This window comes from Podarcis erhardii (genome assembly GCF_964252035.2).
Source record: "Podarcis erhardii genome assembly, chromosome: 9".
In the NCBI taxonomy this organism is placed as follows: domain Eukaryota; kingdom Metazoa; phylum Chordata; class Lepidosauria; order Squamata; family Lacertidae; genus Podarcis; species Podarcis erhardii.
Genome location: NC_138512.1, coordinates 22,829,962 through 22,851,740, shown reverse-complemented (window position 1 = coordinate 22,851,740; position 21,779 = coordinate 22,829,962). Strand labels below are relative to the sequence as shown.

The 21,779-nt window shown below is 45.1% G+C and overlaps 2 protein-coding genes across 16 annotated transcripts in view; one reads left to right on the top strand and one right to left on the bottom strand.

Moving 5' to 3' along the window:
• PCM1 (pericentriolar material 1) overlaps positions 1-902 on the top strand; it is a 48,507-nt gene extending 47,605 nt beyond the window's left edge. For all 14 annotated transcript variants that reach the window (XM_081875571.1, XM_081875570.1, XM_081875572.1 and 11 more), the window contains one exon: positions 582-902. In XM_081875571.1, the coding sequence (XP_081731697.1) occupies positions 582-607 (26 nt within the window). In that variant the 3' untranslated portion in view covers positions 608-902. The remainder of the gene's footprint in view (positions 1-581) is intronic.
• Positions 903-4,915: 4,013 nt separating this feature from the next.
• On the bottom strand, positions 4,916-15,395 carry LOC309349628 (general transcription factor IIE subunit 1-like). 2 transcript variants are annotated; one of them, XM_081875887.1, is made up of 5 exons: positions 14,994-15,395; positions 13,301-13,754; positions 10,316-10,517; positions 8,127-8,350; positions 4,916-6,213 (listed from the first exon to the last, which is right to left on the bottom strand). In XM_081875887.1, the coding sequence occupies exons 2-5, from the start codon at positions 13,746-13,748 to the stop codon at positions 5,831-5,833; spliced, it is 1,257 nt and encodes a 418-aa protein (XP_081732013.1). In that variant the 5' UTR covers positions 13,749-13,754; positions 14,994-15,395; the 3' UTR covers positions 4,916-5,830. The 2 variants fall into 2 exon arrangements, with proteins under 2 accessions (XP_081732013.1, XP_081732014.1); XM_081875888.1 differs by having other exon boundaries at positions 15,192-15,395.
• Positions 15,396-21,779: the final 6,384 nt, after the last annotated feature.

Sequence of the window (21,779 nt, the reverse complement as noted above, 5' to 3'; positions counted from 1 at the left end):
ACATGGTTGTCTATCCTTGCATGGCTCAACTCCTTTTATTTATCTTAAGCTTGCTAGTCGTAATTCACTCAAGTGCTGTTGCATAAAACTTGACGTGAGTTCAAGTAGTAGGTTCAAGTGGATTCAAGTAGGCTTGCAAAAGGAGGGATCAAGATTCAGCAGTTCACTTTATGTTCAAACTTGTGACATTTTGACTATTAGTTGAGGTATGGGGAGATTTTTATATCCATTATGCTAATTTAGCTTTCTCTGATCCTGTGCAGGTGAGAGTTGGACAGCACCCTCTCTGGTCCCTTTCTTCTGTTCTTTAATTTTATTGTGGGGTCCAGAATGCTACAGGTGCTGCCCCACTAATTTCAGCAGGCTAAATGTGGTTAAATTAGAGGTCTTCTCAAATGAATGGGAAAGGGTGAGCAGAAGCATATTATAAAGTGCACCTGGGACACTCACTGAATTGGTCATATATCTGTGCTGACTATAGTCTGCAAAGTGCTGAGGGAAGCCCTGACCAAACATTTATTTTTAAAAAATGTATTATTTTATTGTTTCTGAACAATGATCAGTGTTTTCTCTTTTTACAGAGACTACAGGAGCCCAAAGTGCATGAAAATGACATCCAGGGCTCTTTCTTGGCCTATTTCATCTGCAGTTGCATCTAGAAAATTGCTACTAAACTTCATGTGTTCTAATCTGTACAAAAAATGTAAATTAGTTTTTCACACATTGCCTTTTAGAATAGGCATGCTAACTCCGCCCCCCCCCGCCCCCCATAAAGTCTAAACAGCTAAAACTGAGTTTTCAGTCTGGCTGCACAGTTCGTTTCTGTCTTGTCTTTTTTAAAAGAAATTTTATTGTGATTTTAGCAATTTTAAAATGTAGTTTTAAATAAAGTTTGACTTGTACGTAGGTGTGGATATGACACTCTGTGAACAGACAGGTGTTTAAAGATTTAAGGAGATAAGCGGTATTGAATCATTTCTTTTACTTCATTGCTGCAGTTTATTAAGTGTAAAACTTCCTTTTTTCCACAGGACCAAAGTAGGGGTTGGATGCAGAAGTGTCATCCTGCAAACAGAAATGATCTTCCAGTCATGGAATAACTCTTGAGTTAGAGCAGGGGCCAGGAATCTTCGATCCCAATTCAATTCAGTGTGCCAGTTTAAACTTTTCTGTCCATGCCAAAACCATGATGGGGATGAAAATTACACACACCCTCACCTATCAGATTGATCGAGTGGGGATGGATGTGTGATGAACCCCCTGCCTCAACAAAACCGGATTTTTCGATGGACTTGTCAAGGGTCCAGGACAAAACCAACCCCAAAGCTGTCAATCTTTTTTTCTCTTTACAAAAAAAGGACTTTCGACAACTTTGGGGTTGGTTTTACTTTTTTGAAAGATGGCAACCCTAAAATGCAGTAGGTAGGGCAGTGGGGCATTCAACAGGTGCAGCAGCCACACATCTGGATGGAATGGGCGTGTCCATCATCCAAAAGTCCTTTTTTTGTTAAAAGAAAAAGAAGATTGACAACTGTGGGTTTCATCTAAAAAAGAAAGAAAAAAAAAGCTTGACAGCTTTGGGGTTGGTTTTACTCTTTTGAAAGATGGTAACCCTAAAACACTGTTTGGTCCGATCAGGCAGGACTCTGACGTTCAACGTCCTGTTCTCACTGTGGGCAAGGCTGCTCTCCCAACCTATGATTCCCTATAACCGCTATTCAGAGGCATTCTACCTACCTCATTGGAGACTAGTGCATAGCCTTATCATCCATGAATTTGTCTATACGCCTTTAAAGGCCATCCAGAATCTCGACCATCTCTGCATCTAAAGATGGCAAATTCCCAGTTTATTCGTTTTGTCTGTCTGGAACCTGACGGCATTCAGCTTCAAAATTCTGTAAACATCAGATTTGATACTGTAAAGCATGGACCTACATGTTGACTCCAGCTACAATGAGCCTCAGGCAGCATGGCTGATGATCAAGGATTATAAGACTTGTAGTTCAGCGCATGGTTGCATGTTTCTCAGCCTTATTTTACAGGTACAATGCAGTCTAGGGTCAGCCCTATTTTTAGCTATGCAGATTATATGAACCACCTATGCAGACCAGCTGCTTGCTGTTGATCCTGCCAGTTTTCCTTAGGAAAGCAAGTTGTAGATGGGTTTGCCCCTCTTCTGCCATGTATCCTAAAGGATTTTGGGTGGATAAGATATTACTCAAGCAGAATAATGAGTCACTTGGGAATTAAAGGATAAATGGGAGAAACCCTTAGCCAAAAGTCTTAAGAGCAATACTACTATGCCCTGAGGGCCTATGCAGTGCAAGATATTCATGAAATTAATTACAGTGGGAAGAAGCCTTTCAAGTGGTCAGATAAGAAAAACAGGAGGATTTGGTGGTGGTGGTGTCAGCTTTTTCCCAGTCCAGGGGCCATGTTACCTCATGGGCTGCATGTTCATGATGGGCAAGACCGAGAGCCCAAAGTGGAGCAGTAGATGTGACTGTTTCAGCCAAACAAAAGGTGAGACGTTTCTATACCTCTCCATGCAAGCAAGAGGAATTGTCACAGTTCAAGGACACCTTTCAACTAGGCAAAAGTAGTCATGGAGGGCACATAGAGCTAAGTTCGTTGCCGCTGTTATTTGAAACCCAATATGTAGGTTTTTCACTACAGTGGGACCTCGGACGTTGAACGTTGAAGGAACGTTCAAAAACTGGAACACTGCCAGGTTTTCAATGTTCGGGAGCTGAAATGTTCAGGAACGGAGTGGTTCAAGAACCAAGGTTCCGCTGTATTATGTGCACATTAAATATAGGGAAGAATCTCAGCACTGTTAAAAGAAGCGTGAATTCTAGCACATACGGCTTTCATCTTGTAAGGCTATATTAGCTGGTGGAAAAGTTCTGTTGGTCGAAATTTACCTTAAGCCGCCATTTGTTCTATACGGAAGCCCTATTTGCAAACAAAAAAGGGTGCCATTTTAGTTTTAGCCACTCTTAGGAAACAGACTTAACAATTTAGAGTCTGCCTTTCTGCACCAATGCAACATTAACCCTGGCTTCGTCTTCCACTGGTAATGCAGTAGCACTTCAGAGGGAGAAAATATCAAGGCAGTAACACTGGGGTACGGGAAAACCTTGTTTTCTAAATAGTGAACTACAATCACCTTAACCAATACAGTGTGGGCAGGTTAGTTAGTTAGTTAGTTAGTTAGTAGGAAAAGCAGTAGACTCATGGATGCTACACACCTACCACAGTATTATACAACATTAGAATGCTGCTGTCAAGCCTAATTCCAGCATTGGGAGGGGCCCCTGTGGGCTCATATGTCCCTGAAGATGCCACATCAGCCACCCCTGCTGTGGATATTTTTCAAGAGTAGACTTATACCTTAAAGTGTGAGAAATGTGGAGGATCAAAGTCCCCAAAAGAGCTTCCAACCTTAGGGGATGACTGCTGTCTCTTTAATTAATCCAGTAGGCGTGTTCCCAGTACACTCTCATAATAATATACAATAATATATCACCAGTAATCCAGCATTATACATTTTCCAGGGATTAGCCTACCATATAAGAATATGATACCAGCTGGGGATAGATTTAGAAAAATGTAAATAGGAACTGATGCTCAGTTGGTGTAGCAAAACCTTTTACGGTATTGGTCTTAAGTATGTAAGCTTGTCAGCCACTAGACCCTTTGTCACCTTCAAAAACCACCTCCTGACAGCTGAGGGACACAGCAAAGGGATGGTATCCACAAAATACCACTCCAAAATACCACAAACCACTTTGACGTAAAGAACAATGGGAGCACGACATAGGCTATGAAATTAACCCTACCCAATGGACTAGAATGTGGTCTAAAACGCCCTTTAAATCCATATCAGCGAAAAGAAATGAACTCACCCTGAAACTCACAGATGGTTCATAACACCACAGAAACTAGAACTAATATGCCCAGGAACCTCACCAAGATATTGGAGAGGCTGTACCTGCACAGTTACATACCTCCACATGTGGTGGAAATTCCTTAAAATCCAACCTTTCTGGACAGCAGTCCTACAAGAGATAGCGAAATAACTCAACGGGTATTAGAAGTCACCCCAGAACTGGCCCTGCTGAACATCTTCCAAAATCATGATAGCTCCACTCATACAGAGCTTATAACCCACGTACTCAGAAGCCTCATAGCTAGACACTGGAGAGACCTGTCAGGAGTAAACGTGGACCAATGGTATCAAATTCTACGGGAAGCGGCCTTACTAGAAAAGCTAACCAATAAACCGACATGGCGACAAATAGGACGTCTTCACCCCAGTATGGCTCCCCTTTATCACATAACACAGCCCAACAAGACAAGAATCCACCCACAGCATATGAATCAATATGGCTGACCTGACCTAACAATCTCCCCCCATATGTAAACAAACCCCACTGCAGACAGACAGCCACCACACCCTGCCCCCCCCCAATACCTCTTACTGCCAAGGAAATGTAATAAAGAGAAAGAGAACCTACCCAGTTGATGCTTACACAAAGCCCCACACGTACACAATGCAAAAAAATAGAAGTCTCACCATTCCTCCTTCCCCAACCTTATACTGTACTCAACACTAAGGTCTCACAACAAACATAGCTGATTTGTAAGAAAGACCGTACAACCTGAAGAGGACAAGGCATGTACTTTTGTAAATCAAGAAAATATTTAATAAAAATAAATTTATATATTTATATAAAAGTATGTAAGCTTGTGAAGATGCTATTTGATACTTCAGTGCAAGATGTTAAGCCAGCACTAAATGTTTCACAAAATCCTCAAAGGTATTACTGGAGGGTTGCTTAAAAAAACAAAACTTGCCAATTAATGTGGGTTGCAGAGTTTATTCTATAAAAATAAATATATATTCTATATCCTTTCCTTTCTGCTTATTCAAATACATACAGACCTAGACAGACATGCTTGCATATAGAGCATTTATAACTACCTTTCTGTCAAGGCCTCCAGTACAGCTTACAATTTCTAAATATCAAATCAAGACGACGATGTAAAACAAACTGGTCATTGGGCTGGGCAGGGGAACAGTGGCACTCAGTTCAATTGGGTAGGCCCTGATATTATCTTAGCCTGTGTGCCTGTCTCCCTAATTGCAGGGCAGTTGATGTCTGAGCTGTTTTTTTAGTTATTAGAGCAAATGGCAGAATCTCTTGCTCAACCGACAGCCATTTAGGACACAGTGAATTTCCTTGGAAGCACAGCTAGTAGCTATCACAGGACTCCATAAAGGCCACTTTTCATCAGCATTTTTTGCTCTCTCCCAACCCGCTAAGCCATAGTCAAGCACAGCATTTCAGCATCTAATGACTACAACTCAAAGAGAGTCTTGCTCTCTTCACTGCACAGAGAATGTAACTTTGATGTGCTTTTTAAAAAAACAAAAAACTAACTTGCTACCTGGACAATCGCCATGTTGGAGGTTTTGTGGACGTAACTATTTTTGCTTAGTAGGTTTCCTTGAGAATAAAAAAAGGATGCCAGCCTTAAGCTTGCAAGGCACATTATATATATCCTCTTACAATTCATACCATTTGGATTTACATTTGGATTTTTAAACAAAAGTAAACATTCCTCGTTTCAAAATAATAGACTCAACCTCACTTGACTTTTAGATTGTCAGCTAATCTTCCAATGGAAAACAAATCGACTGTTATAACTGACATATCAAATGCCATTCTTAAGCAAAAAGCACAGTAGGGTTTATCCTTTTCACCTGTATTACAATCCATTTGCACAAAGAGGTTCATGCAAGCCATCAACCTGGTCCATGTGCTTACTCAAAGACAGAATGGAACACCTCCTGCCCAACTTTAATGTAGGCATCTCGCTCTTCATCTGTCATAAATGAAACAAGCTCTGGGTTTTCACTCACTTCACTGTATAAGTGTGGCCGTCCAGCCACAATTACGGTCGGATTTAGAACTATTGGCTCCTGATTATTTTCTAGATCCCTGCCGGTGGTGTTGACTGCAGTTGGTTTGGCCTCTTCCTCGGACTCACTGGTGTCGCTTTCTGACTGCTGAGGTCCGTTTTTGTCAAAACAAGGGGTCTTTCCCGACACAGAGAAAGGGATTGACTCGTGGATGAGTAGAGTCCTTAGTACTTCGTTGTTAATGGAAGGTTTCTTGGGAGAGTCTGCCACATCCTTAGGCATTTCTAGTAGGGGGGAGGAAGAAATACAGTTAAGGGAGCTCTTCACCATGTTTAACCTACCATCCAAATTGAGAGCAAAACTTGTTCCAGAAGGCACTAGATCTAATGGGGTCAGGTTACACTCAGGGAGGTGACTTAGTCCCCTTTGAAGAGACTGCAATGGCTACAGAGAGGAGGGAAAAGAGTTTGTAATAGCCATTTCTAGATTCCACAGGGTAAGGAATCGGGCAGTGCTTTGTTTTTCACTTATCTAATTAGGTCCCCAGTGAGAAGTCGAATTGTGCAGACACAGAGTGCCTCTGAAGCAGATCAGAGCTCTACTACCCAGAGGTACAAATGGAAGTCCAATCTCGTTGCTGGTGAATGCCCTTGTTGAAACTGTGTGTTGTTCCTTCAAAGAGAAGAAGCCCAAGATATTGGGATCTCTTTTTCTGCAACCCCCTTGAGTACTGTGAAACATGAAAGCAACCGGGCTTTAGTTTGTAAAAGCAGGGTTTATTATCAGAACAGTTTGTAATTTAGCGTTGAATAAGTCAAGCCTCAGTGAACCATCATTCCTATAAATAAGACTTTAGCAGTGGCAAAACCCATACCAACTCAATTGCTCTGGAATTGGACTAATATGTATCTATATTCACTGCCCCTGTAATTTATGAGAAGGTGGTCAAGAAAATAAAATAAATGCCGGCCAAGTAAATATAGTTTTCCATCAACTCAAGCTGCATACTTTGCCACAGTTGGCTATGCACCCTAAAGTTTCCTCGGATCAATGATGATCATATTGGGTGTGCCCCTTTCACAACTGAGCAACCATAGCTTGACACTAATTTATTGGGGTTTTCCAGGAATGGGATGCTTGAAGCCAACACATGAAGTGTCTTCACACTTTCCTCTTGCAACAGCAGCAGTTGCAGCCAATTGCAATTGGCACAGGCAGGGTGCTCACCGGCCTTTTCATTGCTGCTGCTTGCCAAGAGAAAGCAGGGCAAAGCACAAGGAGCTCAAATCTGTGTCAACGCAGCAGAGCCAACCCAATCCTCCTTTGCCACAGCACACTCGGCACCTTGTCTCTCTCCAAAACTGGCTGTGACACAGCTTGGGAAAGCAGGTGAGCAAGACCTATGCTGGACCACCTACTGCTACTGGTTAAGTCAACCTTACCGTTTTTAGTTGTGGACCATTTGCAACTTCCTCCTGGGTCGACTGCATCATTTACAGTGGTACCTCTGGTTATGTACTTAATTTGTTCCGGAGGTCCGTTCTTAACCTGAAACTGTTCTTAACCTGAAGCACCACTTTAGCTAATGGGGCCTCCCGCTGCCGCCGCACAATTTCTGTTCTCATCCTGAAGCAAAGTTCTTAACCCGAGGTACTATTTCTGGGTTAGCAGGGTTAGACCTGGGTTAGGTCTGTAACCTGAAGCATATGTAACCCGAGGTACCACTGCACATTTATTTTGTTTTAGGATTTATAGTGCGATAGCCACTGGCTGTAAGCATTAAAAAACAACAACACAACTAGCTCACAATTCCGATGGCAAACGACTGCTTTGGTGACGTCCACCTTGCCACAACATTGACTCCTGTTTGCTCTTGAGTATCTGCACCTAACCAAATGCTGCTTGAGAGATACTGCTGCTTTAGAGGTTGGGTATGAAAACTTGTTTGAACACTGGGGAGCAGAGTCTGGCCAGGGCGAAGTGTCCTTCTCAGTACCGACAACATCTGGGACTTCTTAGCTTAGCAAATGTGGTGCCCTACAGCTTCCCTGTTGCAAAATGCAAGGGAAAGGGGGATCGACTGACAGAGGAACATCAATAGTTCAGCTACCACCAAAGGGGAAGTGCAAACAGCAACATGGAAATGGAGCACTTTTTAACAGCAGGTGTGAATAATATTCTTGGAAGATGGACTCACCGACACTAGTAGAAGCCACAGCTGAAGAGGTCCCCTTTGTGGTACTTTGGGTCATCCATACAGGTTGTCCTTTGACTGCCTTGACCATTGCTTTCTTCTTAAGTCCAGACTTTTGGATGTCAATAACAACGTTCTGGACATACATGTTCTTGGCATAACTCCTGGCAGCCCATTTCTTAGGGCAACGAAGCAGCTCAGTTTTTGAACATGGATTCTTATCCAAGCTAAAAATGTACACATTAGTCTTGTCACTGACATTCTCGTATTGCTTAACAGACATGAATATTTTAAGTGTACGGCTCTGATTCAGACAAAATTATACTTTTCCCACACCGCAATTTAATAGGGTTATGTCACAATTATATTCTAAGTCCCATTGGCTTCAGGGGGTCTAATATGGAACAAGACCCTCCTGTTCTGCCCCCCTGAATATTGTTTTAGCTTATTTATTCAAGGTAGCCAGCAAATTATAAAGGAACACAATTTATTTACTACTCCTTGTTAAGAACTCTAGTATGGCTTAGTAGCAGTGCTATTTTTCTAGAAAAAGAGGTGCTGGAACTCACCGTGAACTCACCTTGTTCTCTTATAATGGCAATAGCACCGACCTGAAAGGTGCCAGAACCAAGTTCCAGTGAGTTCCGGCTGAAAAAAAGCCCTGATTCGTAGCAACCCTGTTTTGCAAGGCTGTTGTAAGGGACAAGCCAGAAATAGGTTGAAAGGCCTTTTTCATCTAAGAAATGCTTTATTTGTGATTAAAGCTACAAAAGTTCACGTATGAGAATCTCAGAAACGCAGGCCAGAACAGTCTTTTGTGAATCTCTTTTATATTCCTAAGTTAAAAGGCTATTGCCCACACAATTGAACAACCTCATCTCACAACTACACCGTTAAGAATTATTCTTGTGCCTTTCGTAGCTACAATTGCTATACATGCTTAACCGGGGAGCAGACATGCCTAGGATTCCTCTGCTCAGAAAAGTGCTACCCTATTCTAGGGATGGGGCAGAGTTCTACCTTCAACTGGAATCGGGGCTAGCAGCATGTCTTCCTTATTGTGGGGACAGAAGCAATTATGGGCTGGGCGCTATTTTCTACTTGGTATCGTGACAACAAGTACTAAACAGTGGCCTAAAGTACAAGAAAGGCAAGGAGTATTGTTATGAGCTTGTGGGTGCCAGACTTCTAAGCTCTATAATCCTAGCAAGTGTTAAAATATCATTCAGGATGGCTTCCTCACGAGGTGAATGCCTCCGGGTAGGGTGGCATGGGACAGGCAATTAAGAGAGAATAAAGGAAAGGCAGCTCTGTACCAGACAGCAAATGGGTGGCGCCAGGGTGCCAACTTGAATAAAATATTGGGGGTGGGGGCAGGAAATCCCTGCCCCACACCATTTGAATGGCAATGCCCATCAACTTGGAGGGAAGCTCAGCCCCTTCAAATATTTTATGGGTGGGGTGGGAGAAAGGGACCTCGGCCCCTAGGAGTTGGCTCCTATGCGTGGTCTCCTTCTCCAGCTATTAGACAGAGAGAAGGACAAAAGCGAGAGTTGACTGTCATGTGACCTAGAAGCTAGAATGGGGGAAGCTGCAAGCTGGAAAGGCAGATAAGAAGTCGTGGCTGATTTCGGCTTGAATCCAAGGCTGTGGCCATGGGAGAAACAAGACCCTTGGGGTGTTGATGCTGTTAACCCAACCATCGTAGGCTCATGGTGCAAATGTATGTAAATAAACCATATATCATAAAGACACCACAGTCTCTGCTGTGCCTCATTTCCTAAAGGAAATATGTAAAGAGGTTTCCCATGCCCAGGGCTAATTGTAGGAGCCATTCTGGTTTTCACAACCACACCAGAGTTGGGGTGAAATACACAGGTTTCATTCCACTTTGCAGAAGTGGGGTTGGACTGTTCCACCCATCCTAGTCCACACACATATATAATCACCCATATGTGTTGTCACCGAGTCTCGTGACATGATGCTACGAAAGAGCTGCTGCCTATTTCAGTTAGAAAGGCAAGCCCAAGGTACAAAATTAGTTGGGGAAACCATGACAGTTCTCTACCCCCACCCCAAAACTGTTCAATTCATCAACCTCTACTTCGTGCCAGTATTTCGCTTGGAGCTCGATAAATAGACCCTTTGGTCTATTACTTAAAAGTACCTCGATAAATTTAATGACATGTTACCTTCTTGCTAGTTCCGGTATTTCTGTAGGCTGGGGCTCAAGGAGGTCACATGGCAAAACGATGTCTTCCGTTTCACGGAGCAACTCAAAGATGGGCTCTGTCTGTTGGTTGAATTTGGCCAGCAGAGTTTGGGCATCCCGTCTGGGCAGCGCAGACACATCTTCCTCAACTTCAGTATTGCAGTAGGTGCAACGAAACGTCCCTGATGCATAAACAGAGGTGAGGCGATGGGAGGCCCCTCCAAATGTTGTTCATTTCTAGCTCTCACCCTCCCCAGTCATGGACCACATTGGCTCAGGTAAATGGATGTCCAACAACTTCTAGAGGGGCTCACAGGCCCTCAGCAGATTGCTGCAGAAATCTAAAGTCCAGCACATAAACAGCTCAGGACCGCAATACCTCAAGCACCACTTCTACCCAGACCCTGACATTATCTTCTGAGGACTTTCTTCATGTGCCTCTGTGATTAAAAAGTTGGTTTTGCTGGACCGGTTGGATCAACAAGTGTTTCTTTTTTCTTTCTTTCTTTCTTTCTTTCCCCTGCCAGCAAATGGTTACTGAATGGCAGCCTCTGATTGGCCGTGGTTCCAGAAAGGACAGATTAAAAGGAGAGGATTTGTAGAGAGTTAGTGGAGAGGGTTGGTTTTCAGGTTGGGAGATAGGTAAGGAGATAGGTTGAGGTATAAAGAGTGAATGGGAGAAAGAGTTGGTTCTGGAAAAACAACTTCCACTCTGAGCATATTATGAAGGAAAGAGTGTGCTGTCCTGTAGGAGGAACAGACTGGAATTTTACTGGGAGGCAGAGGTTGAGCCAGGAGAAGTAGGAGCTGGAAAGGAAAAGCCTACTTGGGACTCAAATCTAGTCAGGACGGGAGAGATTCTTCTAAGGAAAAGAATAAAGGGGTGTGGAGAGCCCTTTGGTCTATTACTTAAAAGTACCTCAGGAGCAGGAGTATTAAAGGGGGTGGATAACTGAAAGACTCACCGTATAAAGGAACCAAACCTATAACACAAAAACAACTGAGGACGAATTAAAGTGAAATTGCACTGTATTCTTGAAGTAACCTAAGTTTAATCCATTTGTGTTATACACTATCTTGCCTTAAATAAACCTTTATTGTTTATTTAAAGAAAACCTGATTCCAACTTACTAGTTATCCCCTCACAAAGGTCCCCTGCAGGATACTCTGGGCTAGAATTTTAAGAGGAAACGAAAAATAAACCTTCAATTAAAGGGTTATTCAGTGAGGTGGAAGCAATTTATCTAAGTGAGAGCGGGCCCAACAGCGTGAGATGTGCCTGTCACAGCCTCCTCGAGAGGTCCAGAGGGTGGCAACATGAAAATGGGCCTTTTTTGCAGTGACTCCCCATCTGTGGAATGCCCTCCCCAGGGAAGTTCGCCTGGTGCCTTCATTACACACCTTTAGGCACCAGGCAAAACCGTTCCTTTTTAACCAGGCCTTTGGCTGATCTGATTTACTTCCTATGCCCTTTTAAAATGTGGTGGTGGTGGTGGTGTTGGGGCGGGGTGCTATGTATTTTTCTTTTTTCTTTTCTTATTACAGTGGTACCTCAGGTTAAGTACTTAATTCGTTCCGGAGGTCTGTTCTTAACCTGAAACTGTTCTTAACCTGAAGCACCACTTTAGCTAATGGGGCCTCCCGCTGCTGCTGTGCCACTGGAGCACGATTTCTGTTCTCATCCTGAAGCAAAGTACTTAACTAGAGGTACTATTTCGGGGTTGGCAGAGTCTGCAACCTGAAGTGTATGTAACCTGAAGCGTATGTAACCCGAGGTACCACTGTATATATTTTGTGGTTTTATATCTTGATTTTATTCTGTGAACTGCCCTGAGACCCCTGGGTATAGGGCGGTATATAAATTCAATTAAAAAGATGGGGGGGGGAATAACCCAAAAACTACCCTCGCTCTCCAGATCTTCTTTTAAAAGATCTGCAACATGGGGTTGCCAGAAGCTGCCAGAAGCATTGCCCCACCCATAATGGGGGATGGCTCTGTTGCTTAGAACATGGTCTGACAATTGCAAGGTTGCAGGTTCGAGCCCCCGTAAAGGACAGCGACATATTCCTGCATTGCTTGGACCTGGGCTTGGACTAGATGATCTGCAGGGTCCCTTCCGAGTATGATTTGATAAGATCCTATCTCAATATGAGACACAAGATCTACCCACCCGGGAAGAATGGCAGATGAAAGTGATGGACTACGTGGAACTGGCGGAAATGACTGGCAGAATCCGAGACCAGGGAGAAGAGTCAGTGGAAGAAGATTGGAAGAAATTTAAAGCTTATTTACAGAAACTTAAAGTTTATTTACAGAAAATTAAGGAATGTTAGAAGGATGTTGGAATGAAGTTATGTGGTTTTAGCAGAAATGTTATAAAGGACTAAGTAAAAATGGATTGTTAATCGGTGAAAGAAGAGAATGTAAAATTACAGTATATTAAGATAAATTATTAGGATAAAAACAAAGATGGAAAGGATTTGCTGAAATATCTAACTGAACTAGAATACAAAAAAGGGAGGTGTGAGGAGGTCAAGGAAACAAGCAAATGAAAAATAAGTTATGGGAAGGTTTGATTTGTTTTTTCTTCTTAATTGTTTGTATTTTTCTGTGGTTTTTTTTATCTATTGTGATGTATTGTTTTGTTTTTTCTTGCTTAATTTGGTGTTTTCTTTTTGTAACCTTTAAAACTGGAATAAATATTATTATTTTTTAAAAAAAGATCCTATCTCAATATGGCTCTCACTAACTAGCAATGGTTATCCAGGGTTGAAGGCAGAAATCTCTCCTAGACCTCCCTGGAGATGATGGAAACTGAAATTGGGAACTTCTGCATGGAAAGAAAATGCTCTATATCCACTGAGCTAAGGCCTTTCCCTGCACAATTACAATTCAGGTGCATTTTTATGTTCCGGCGTATTTTCTAAAGGATAAGAGGCAAACGACACAGATGCAGCAGTTTACCTGTGAAAGCATCAAACAATTGATTCACTTCCAGGTCGGTGTACGCATTTGAGCAGGCAGGACACTTGAAGGACGATCGGGTGGTGGAACGCTGCTCGTCTGCCTCAATCTTCCGGCGCATGTGATCCAGCTTGTACTTTGCCACATGCACCAACACCTTGTAGTTAATGTAGTAGTAATTGTGCCTCGCGCTCTTCCCGTTGCGGCCTGTCTCCACGCGCATGCGCAGCTTCACAAGTTTATCGGCCTTGAGGGTGTTCAGGACGGTCCGCAGCTGCTTGCGCTCATACCTGAGGAGCAGCAGCAAATCATCCTCCTTCACGCATGCGTAGCGGATCAAAACATCGAGGGCCAGCGCATGTTCGGCCCCGTAGAAGCCACGTACCATGTACTTGGCCAAACGTTTCAGGGCTGTGGGGACTTCGGTAATAACATCTTGGCCTCCCATTGGTACCTACATTATAATCAGGAGCCAAGGCGGAATCAACACAAAGGAAAAGAAGATAAAATCTGTCACAGTTTCTGAGTATGCTTACTGAAGAGTTTATACCAATGGCTTCAAGATCCATAGTTTAAACCCAGAGCTCTCCATGGGAGAAGGGAAAAGGGACATCGGGACAAGGAGGTGTCCTTCTCGAGGAGATGAAGGATGTTTGGTTAAAAAAAAAAAAAAGGGTAAAGGACCCCTGGATGGTCAAGTCCAGTCAAAGGCAGCTATGGGGTTGTGGCGCTCATCTCGCTTACAGGCTGAGGGAGCCAGTGTTTGTCTACAGACAGCTTTCCGGGTCATGTGGTCAGCAGGAATAAACCGCTTGTGGTGCAATGGGACACCATGACAGAAACCAGAGCACACAAACACCATTTACCTTCCCACAGCAGCTGTACCTAATTATTTACTTGCACTGGCGTGCTTTCAAACTGCTAGATTGGCAGGGGCTGGGACAGAGCAACAGGTGCTCACTCTGTTGTGCGATTTTGAACCACCAACCTTCCGATTAGCAAGCCCAAGAGGCTCAGTGGTTTAGGCCACAGCGCCACCAGCTTCCCTCAAGGGTATTTAATCAGGCGTTAGCACCTCATAGAAGAAATGTGGAGAAAGAACCCCTCACTTGCATTTTCCCCATGGCCCATAATTCCTCTTAAAAGTTTTTCAGGCATGGATGAGGTACCTGTGTGTCTCCAGAGGTTGAACTACAATTCCCACCATCCCTGACCATTGGCCATGCTGGCTCCAGATGATGGGATTTGTAGTCACAGGCCCTCCATCGCCATACTGGAGGCATTGTTTGAAATGCTACCATTTGAAACAAAGCACAAAGCCACTCAGACTTTGGGTCCAATCCCTCATCTGACCAGCATGGGGAGCGCATTGAAAAATCTGCATTTGCAAGTCACAGACTGTGAGGCAACCATTCTACCTTGCACAAAGCTGGTCTGATGAGGTTGGTTTCAATGCATTCCTCCCCAAAACTCCTGTTACTATGGATAGAAACAGTAATTATCCATGGCAAGTTGGAAGCGAGTTCAGAGCAGTGAGTTCATAACATTCCCATGATAACAATCTACTTCCACAGCTAACAAGTGAAAAACTGGTTTGCCATTCAGACTTGGCACCCAGCAAGCAACTAGTACAGCCTCAGAGCAAGACTGAAGAAACAGTTCTTGTATCCTAGCGGCCCAAAATGCTAATTACCTCCCTTGGTGGCGGCAGCAGGAACTTCAAGTTTGCCTAGGTCTCAAGATGCTTTTCCAAGGCTCCTCCCAGCCACCTCTCCCCTCTCCTTCTGGAATTCCTTAGCCAGCACTCTTAAATTCTAAGCACGTGATAGGAATTCAGAGGAGTGGGGCTGCTTGACAGCTGTTAAGAAATCTCTATTGCAGCCCTGCTCACCTGCAGGTGATGAACACATGATTGCTCAAGAAGCACACACAAGTAGAGCCGGCCAGGTGGAGGCCGAGAGGAGCTGAGAAATTTTGTTTCTCCAGATTTGCAACGCGATTAAAGCAATATCGCAAGAGCTTGCTCAACCGGTGCAGACTATGACTTAACAGTTGCCCGGGCTGCTTGACTCGATGTGCATCGCCGCCTTGCCTTTTGCCACTCAGCGATTCCTTTCTAAAGTGGGGAGGGAGGGAATGTGGACTTTTAAAAGACGGTGTTGAATAATGCCATCCCCCGAGATCAGCGATGCTCAGCATTTGCATGCACCACTCTGTTCTTCATCTGGGACCCAGAGGTCTGCCTCGCTGACAAATAAAGGGGGTGCCATTTAAAGCAGAGACTTCGCCACTTCTGAAGCATGTTGCCTCGGACACTTTATGCAATGCTTTCTTCACCTTATTGGTCGTCTGCAGACCTTCAAATTCCGGAGACATACAACTTCTTCCATATGATAAAAGGAAAAGAAAGCCTGCTAATTATTACATCTTCCATGTTTTTGTTATTTTTATAGTAAGCAAAAGGAAGACAAAATCAAAACCAGTACCTGTTCATTATAAGATATACACAGAAAAGTAGGGTAAATTGTAGCATAAGACTAGGTGGGTTTCCCCCCTCCAAAAACCATGTTTAAAAATTCTGGGTCGTCTTATACATGGGTAGTGTATTGTGGGGACGTGGGGAGCCGGAGATTGTGATTGGTGGCTGTGGCAAGGGCTGGTGTTGAGAAGCTTTTGTTGCGGCATCGGGTGGGCAATTTGCTGCTTTTGTCGGGGAGGAAATAGAGGAGAGGTTGATTTTGCGACGTGTGTGAGCGGCATTGCCGGTCTGGTGGGTGAGCAATTTTTCTGCACCCTCCCCCCAAAGCTCAACTCCTCTGGGCAATCCCCCCTCCCCAATTTTCTTAATTTTGAGTCCTCCAAAATAGTCCATGCGATGTTAGATACAGGTGGAAATAGGTTTATTTGGTTGCAATTTGGAAACATTTCCCCTTGGCTGCAGTTTCTCTGCCCAAGGAAAACACATGATATCATACCTGGAATTGCTTTGGAATTGTGTTGCTGTTGGTTCATCCTGGACTCTAGATTTTGTTGTGGCACTGAGGCATGATGTACAATGAAACAGGAATATCCTCTGTGGTGTGAATTGAGATCACTTCTAACTGGCCAACCCCCTAACATTTTACAGGGCGGTACAGACTATAAACTTTTATACACCATTTCTTAATTTCCCATTAAAACTGGTAAAGCTTAAACATTTTTCGTATCCTTTTTTGGGGATAATAGCGTTAAGACGCTGCCATGTTCTCCATTTTTTTGGGGGGGGCACTGGATTTGCTTTTCTTTGCAATCTTCTAAAGTAAATATGTTAAGGATCATCTTGTTGACTTGCTTGTTATCACCACCAGCAAAATGTAGCTCCTTTCTTGCAAGTGAACTTTATTTCTCACAGTTGTGGATAAGAGCAATTCAAAGTCTTTCACAATGCTGCCACCAATAAGGCCGTCTGCCTGGTTCCCTGTAACTTCACTTCTTACAGTGAGGGAACCGCCAGAAGGCCCTCAGTGCTGGACCTCAGTGTCCAGACTGAACGATGGGGGTGGAGATACTCCTTCAGGTATACTGGGCCGAGGCCATTGAGGGCTTTAAAGGTCGGCACCAACACTTTGAATTGTGCTCGGAAATGTACTGGTAGCAAATGTACCAGTAGGTCTTTAATGACTGTTGTGGTCTAAACCACTGAGCCTCTTGGGCTTGCTGATCATAAGGTCGGCGGTTCGAATCCCTGCAACGGAGTGAGCTCCCGTTCCTCTGTCCCAGCTCCTGCCAACCTAGCAGTTTGAAAGCACGTCAGTGCAAGTAGATAAATAGAGGTGGAGAAAGTGGGTGTGGTGGGGGCAGTCTGCCCTGGTGTCATCCCTGAGGCGGGGTGTGTGACATCGTCATGGGCGGTGGCCCCCCTGGGAGACTCCTTGCCATTGGCGCACTGGGTGGCTAGCCCTGCCCCCACGGGCCGCTCCGGGTGCTGGAGCAGCTAGCTCCGCCTCTAGATAAATAGGTACCGCTGCGGCAGGAAGGTAAACGGCGTTTCCGTGCACTCTGGTTCCCATCACGGTGTCCCATTAGGCCAGAAGCATTTTAGCCATGATGGCCACAACCAGGAAAGCTGTGGACAAACGCCAGCTTCCTTGGCCTGAAAGTGAGCACCGCAACCCCAGTTGCCTTTGACTGGACTTAACCGTCCAGGGGTCCTTTACCTTTTTTTATACGATGTTATACTTTTGAGGAAGATGCTCCAGGCAATTTAGTCACTGCTGTGCAGCTGTGCAATAAATGATGGAAATTTCAAGCGTGGAATAACCACACCAATTGGCTCACCAGGGCAAAATACCTTAAACCGCCTCCGGTTCTTGCAGCTTTACATTACCGGTATTTATTAGCCATTTATCCATCACGCCCTTTCTATACTGGAAAAACTTCCCTGGTATTTGCTGTGCATTACACACCCCACCCCAGAAGGCAAGCACCAAATGTTGCCTTCTCCTTGGCAGCTTCTGCCTCGAGAATCTTGTCTTTTATGCAACCTGCTTCCTCCTCCGGCAAAGATGGAGAATTAGTAATGTTCTATCAGCCTGGAGAGCTTCGTTGGCGATAGCTGATAGGTGCTGATAATGCTCAGATTCTAGGCTTGATCCCCGTATGTGACAGTTGCATATTCCTGCATTGCAGGGCATTGGAAGAGAAATTCTACTTTGAAATTCTATGGTTCTACGAACCCCAACTCCCTCCAGTCCTAGCAAACCCAGCATCGACCAGTATGGGTGTTGGAGTTGGGTATGCGTATGCTTAAGAAAAACCCATCTGCCTATACAGTGGTGCCTCGCAAGACGAAATTAATTCGTTCCGCAAGTCTCTTCGTCTTGCGAGTTTTTCGTCTTGCGATGCACGGTTTTCCATAGGAATGCATTGAAAATCAATTAATGCGTTCCTATGGAAACCGCCTTCCCCCGACCTCTTCTGGCGGGCGGCATTTTAAAATCGCCCGGGACAGCGGAGGACTTCTCCGCTGTCCGGGCGATTTAAAAGCCCCTGGGAAGGCAAGCAGGGGCCCCCCGCCTGCCTTCAGAAGAGGTCCAGGACAGGCTTCGTGGACCTCTCCGCAAGCAGCGGGAGCGCTCCTCAGGCTTCGCGGCCCCGCCGCCCGGCTTCGGGACATCGTTCCGATGCCAGGCGGCGGGGGGAGGCTTTCTTGCCCCGCCGCCCGGCATCAGGACGATGCCCCGAAGCCGGGCGGCGGGGGGAGGCGTTCCTGCCCCGCCGCCCGGCATCGGGACGATGCCCCGAAGCCGGGCGGCGGGGGGAGGCTTTCCCGCCCCGAAGCCGGGCGGCGGGGGGAGGCGTTCCCGCCCCGCCGCTCGGCTTCGGGACATCGTTCCGATGCCGGGCGGCGGGGGGAGACTTTCCCGCCCCGCCGCCCGGCTTCGGGACATCGTTCCGATGCCGGGCGGCGGGGGGAGACTTTCCCGCCCCGCCGCCCGGCTTCGGGACATCGTTCCGATGCCGGGCGGCGGGGGGAGACTTTCCCGCCCCGCCGCTCGGCTTCGGGACATCGTTCCGATGCCGGGCGGCGGGGGGAGGCGTTCCCACCTCGCCGCCCGGCATCGGGGCATCCTTCCGAAGCCCGGCGGCGGGAGGAGGTGTCCCCGCCCCGCCGCCAGGCTTCGGAGGAGGTCCGAGGACAGCGGGGAAGACGAGCTGCGCTTCCCCACTGTCCCGGAGATTTCCCTATGGGCTGTCGTCTTGCGAAGCAAGCCCATAGGGAAATTCGTCTTGCGAAGCGCCTCCAAAACGGAAAACCCTTTCGTCTAGCGGGTTTTCCGTCTTGCGAGGCGTTCGTCTTGCGGGGCACCACTGTACATTCAGAATGTAACTTACCATATTTGCTTCCCATAACCTACCTATAGGTCTTCAAAGAACTACTGCCAATCGACAGAGCACAATGCTTTGGACGAGCAGGAAAACACAGCTTTTTGTGGGTGGGGGATACAGGCACCACAATCTTGCATTTACGCCCATTTAACCGTTATGACTACCCCGAGAATTATGGCTGCTATAGATGAGGGTATAGAGATCTCTATTGCAGATCTCAAGGGCCTTAATCTAACAAGTTTCAAGGTTTCCTTGGTTAAAGGGGAAAGCGTTCGGCTATGGCCCGTTAGCTGCGTGAAAGAGATTTGCGTTGCAGGAGTGGACAGCGGCTACATCTGTTAAAATCAATGGGCTCAAGCATGATTAATGCCCTGCTGTAAAGTGGCCAAGACGTAAAAAGTTCTAGAAACAATCCATCTTGCCAAAGCATAACCTAATGATGAGCTGTACAATTTATTGCACAGATCTACTTGCTAATTAATTGACACACAATACACCAGATTGTTTCTAAACCCTATTGTTATCTAGTGGTGACCTATGTATGCCTGCTTACTTGAGCATAATTCCCTATTAAGCAATGTGGGACTCCCACCCCAAACACACACCCATAGCAGCATTTATGTCGGATTACAATCCAATCCGTTATTGATCCACTAATATTTTCTCCTTAAAATTGGGTGTTATGAATTGCCTTGTTTAGACTTGCAGGATTTAACCAGCCACTTTAGTAAAAAACTAGGTCATAGAACGAGTCTTAGTTTTGCACCCCATTGTTAATAGAGGTGCAGCTGCAAGACATTCTAGTTTCAGCAAGTGGAACTAGTTGAGCTGCCTCTGGCAACGTGGAACCTGAAAACTGGAGAAGCCTGGTTGAAGGCAGGTCTTCATGGAGTGTCAGCGGTGGTGGGAGATACAAGATTGCTAAATAAATTAAATAAATAGCACCTGCAAAGTTTATATAATGCTGGATAGTAGTAAAACCTCTAAGCCGTTTACATGAAATATTAACAATATTAAAAAGTTAACCATTAAAAACTTTTACAGATTTTTTTTTAAAAAAAGATTAAAGCTTGTCAACATTTACATATCTGAACAGGCTTACCTAAACAAAAATATTTTAAGCAGGCACCCAACAGAGTATGGTAAAAGCCTGGTGTCAATTGGCAGGGAGTTCCAAAGTTGCTACCACACTAAACAATGAATTTCTTACAACTGCGGAGCAGTTAATGGGTGGTAACCTGTAACGGTGCCCGTTCTGCAGATCCAAGTGGCCTAGTGGACACATATGGGCTTTATATACCAATATATAACCTTGAATGTAGCCTGGTAACAAGAATGACGAGGACAGATCTAGGAGAAGAGGTTTGATATGCTAACAGGGTCTCACTCCTGTCAGAAACCCTGCTGCAGCATTCTGAACTAACTGCAGTTTCCAGGTGAGGTGCAAGAGAAGCCCCACTTACGATGCATTGCAGTATAAATAAAATAATAATAATAACCATCATCATCATCCAAGTGTTAACTCAGGTTTCCTTGGTGTGAAAACAGCCGACACATTTTGCACCAAATCTTTGCTTTCGCTCGCAACTGAAAGGAGAGTGGCAGAAAGTCGGCAATCCTGTGGAGGCTGTGGCCTTGCAGTGCAATGGGGAGATGAGGATCATTATTGACACAATTGTTCCTGTGTAAAGCTGACAGGGGATCTCACTCCAGTACTTATTGAAGGCTTAAGTCACATAATGAAGCAGCAGCGAAGGTGGCAAAGAATTACTCCGCTGCCTCCTCAAACAGGGAGAGTGAGCAATGTAAAACCAAAGGAAGAACATCCATCTTACTTCTGCTAGTCAAGCATCTCCCATTTTCTTCCAGGAGGGAAGTCTCGGGAATCCCAGCCTAGCTTTTTACATGATGAGCGTAACACACAGTCCATCTTGCAACAGCAGTAAGTCATAGCCATGGGTTTTTGTTTTAAGAAACAGGCATCAGTGTGGAGGATTGGGGCAGAAAAAGAGGAGAGACACAAGTCCTATACCTTGGCCACCACCATAACCTTTGTAGCTGAAATGTTGATTTTGTGACGATTAAAGGATTTGGTTGATTCAGTTGGGAAAGCCTCTCCTCCTCCAAGAGGGGAGGTATTGTGGGCGGGACGTGATTACTGTGTCACGAAGGGGGTGTTATGCCCCCTGCCCCACTCACCTGGCTGGCATACCACGCCCACAGGTAAGCGCCCAACCGTGAGGCTTGGAGGGGGCGTGGTTTGCAGTTTAAGACACTGCTGTGCCAGCCATTCTGCCTCATTTTCTGCCTTCTTGTCGCGAGTTGATTCAGTTGGGAAACATTCAGTTTCTATATTCCTGATTTTACTATGAACTCATCTTTCCAGCTTCCCTGCGTTTCAAAATCTTGCACTGGCACCAATGTTGTAATGCTTAAAAGCACTATACTGTATATCTATGCAGTCTGGAAGATCTCAGCTGGACTTATTTGTGCTTGCCAACTATCTTTATATATAGAACTATCTATAGTTGGCAAGCATAAATAAATTCAGCTGAGATCTTCCAGACTGCACAGGTACTTTTAACAATATTTTCATTTAGAAGTCACATAC

Excerpts from the sequence above, each read along its gene's own strand:
- LOC309349628 (XM_081875887.1), bottom strand. The coding sequence starts at position 13,748 with ATGGGAGGCCAAGATGTTATTACCGAAGTCCCCACAGCCCTGAAACGT. Across the intron at positions 10,518-13,300 it reads ATTGTTTGATGCTTTCACAG|GGACGTTTCGTTGCACCTAC; the intron begins GTAAACTGCTGC and ends TTTATGCATCAG. Across the intron at positions 8,351-10,315 it reads ATACCGGAACTAGCAAGAAG|CTTGGATAAGAATCCATGTT; the intron begins GTAACATGTCAT and ends GTACATTTTTAG.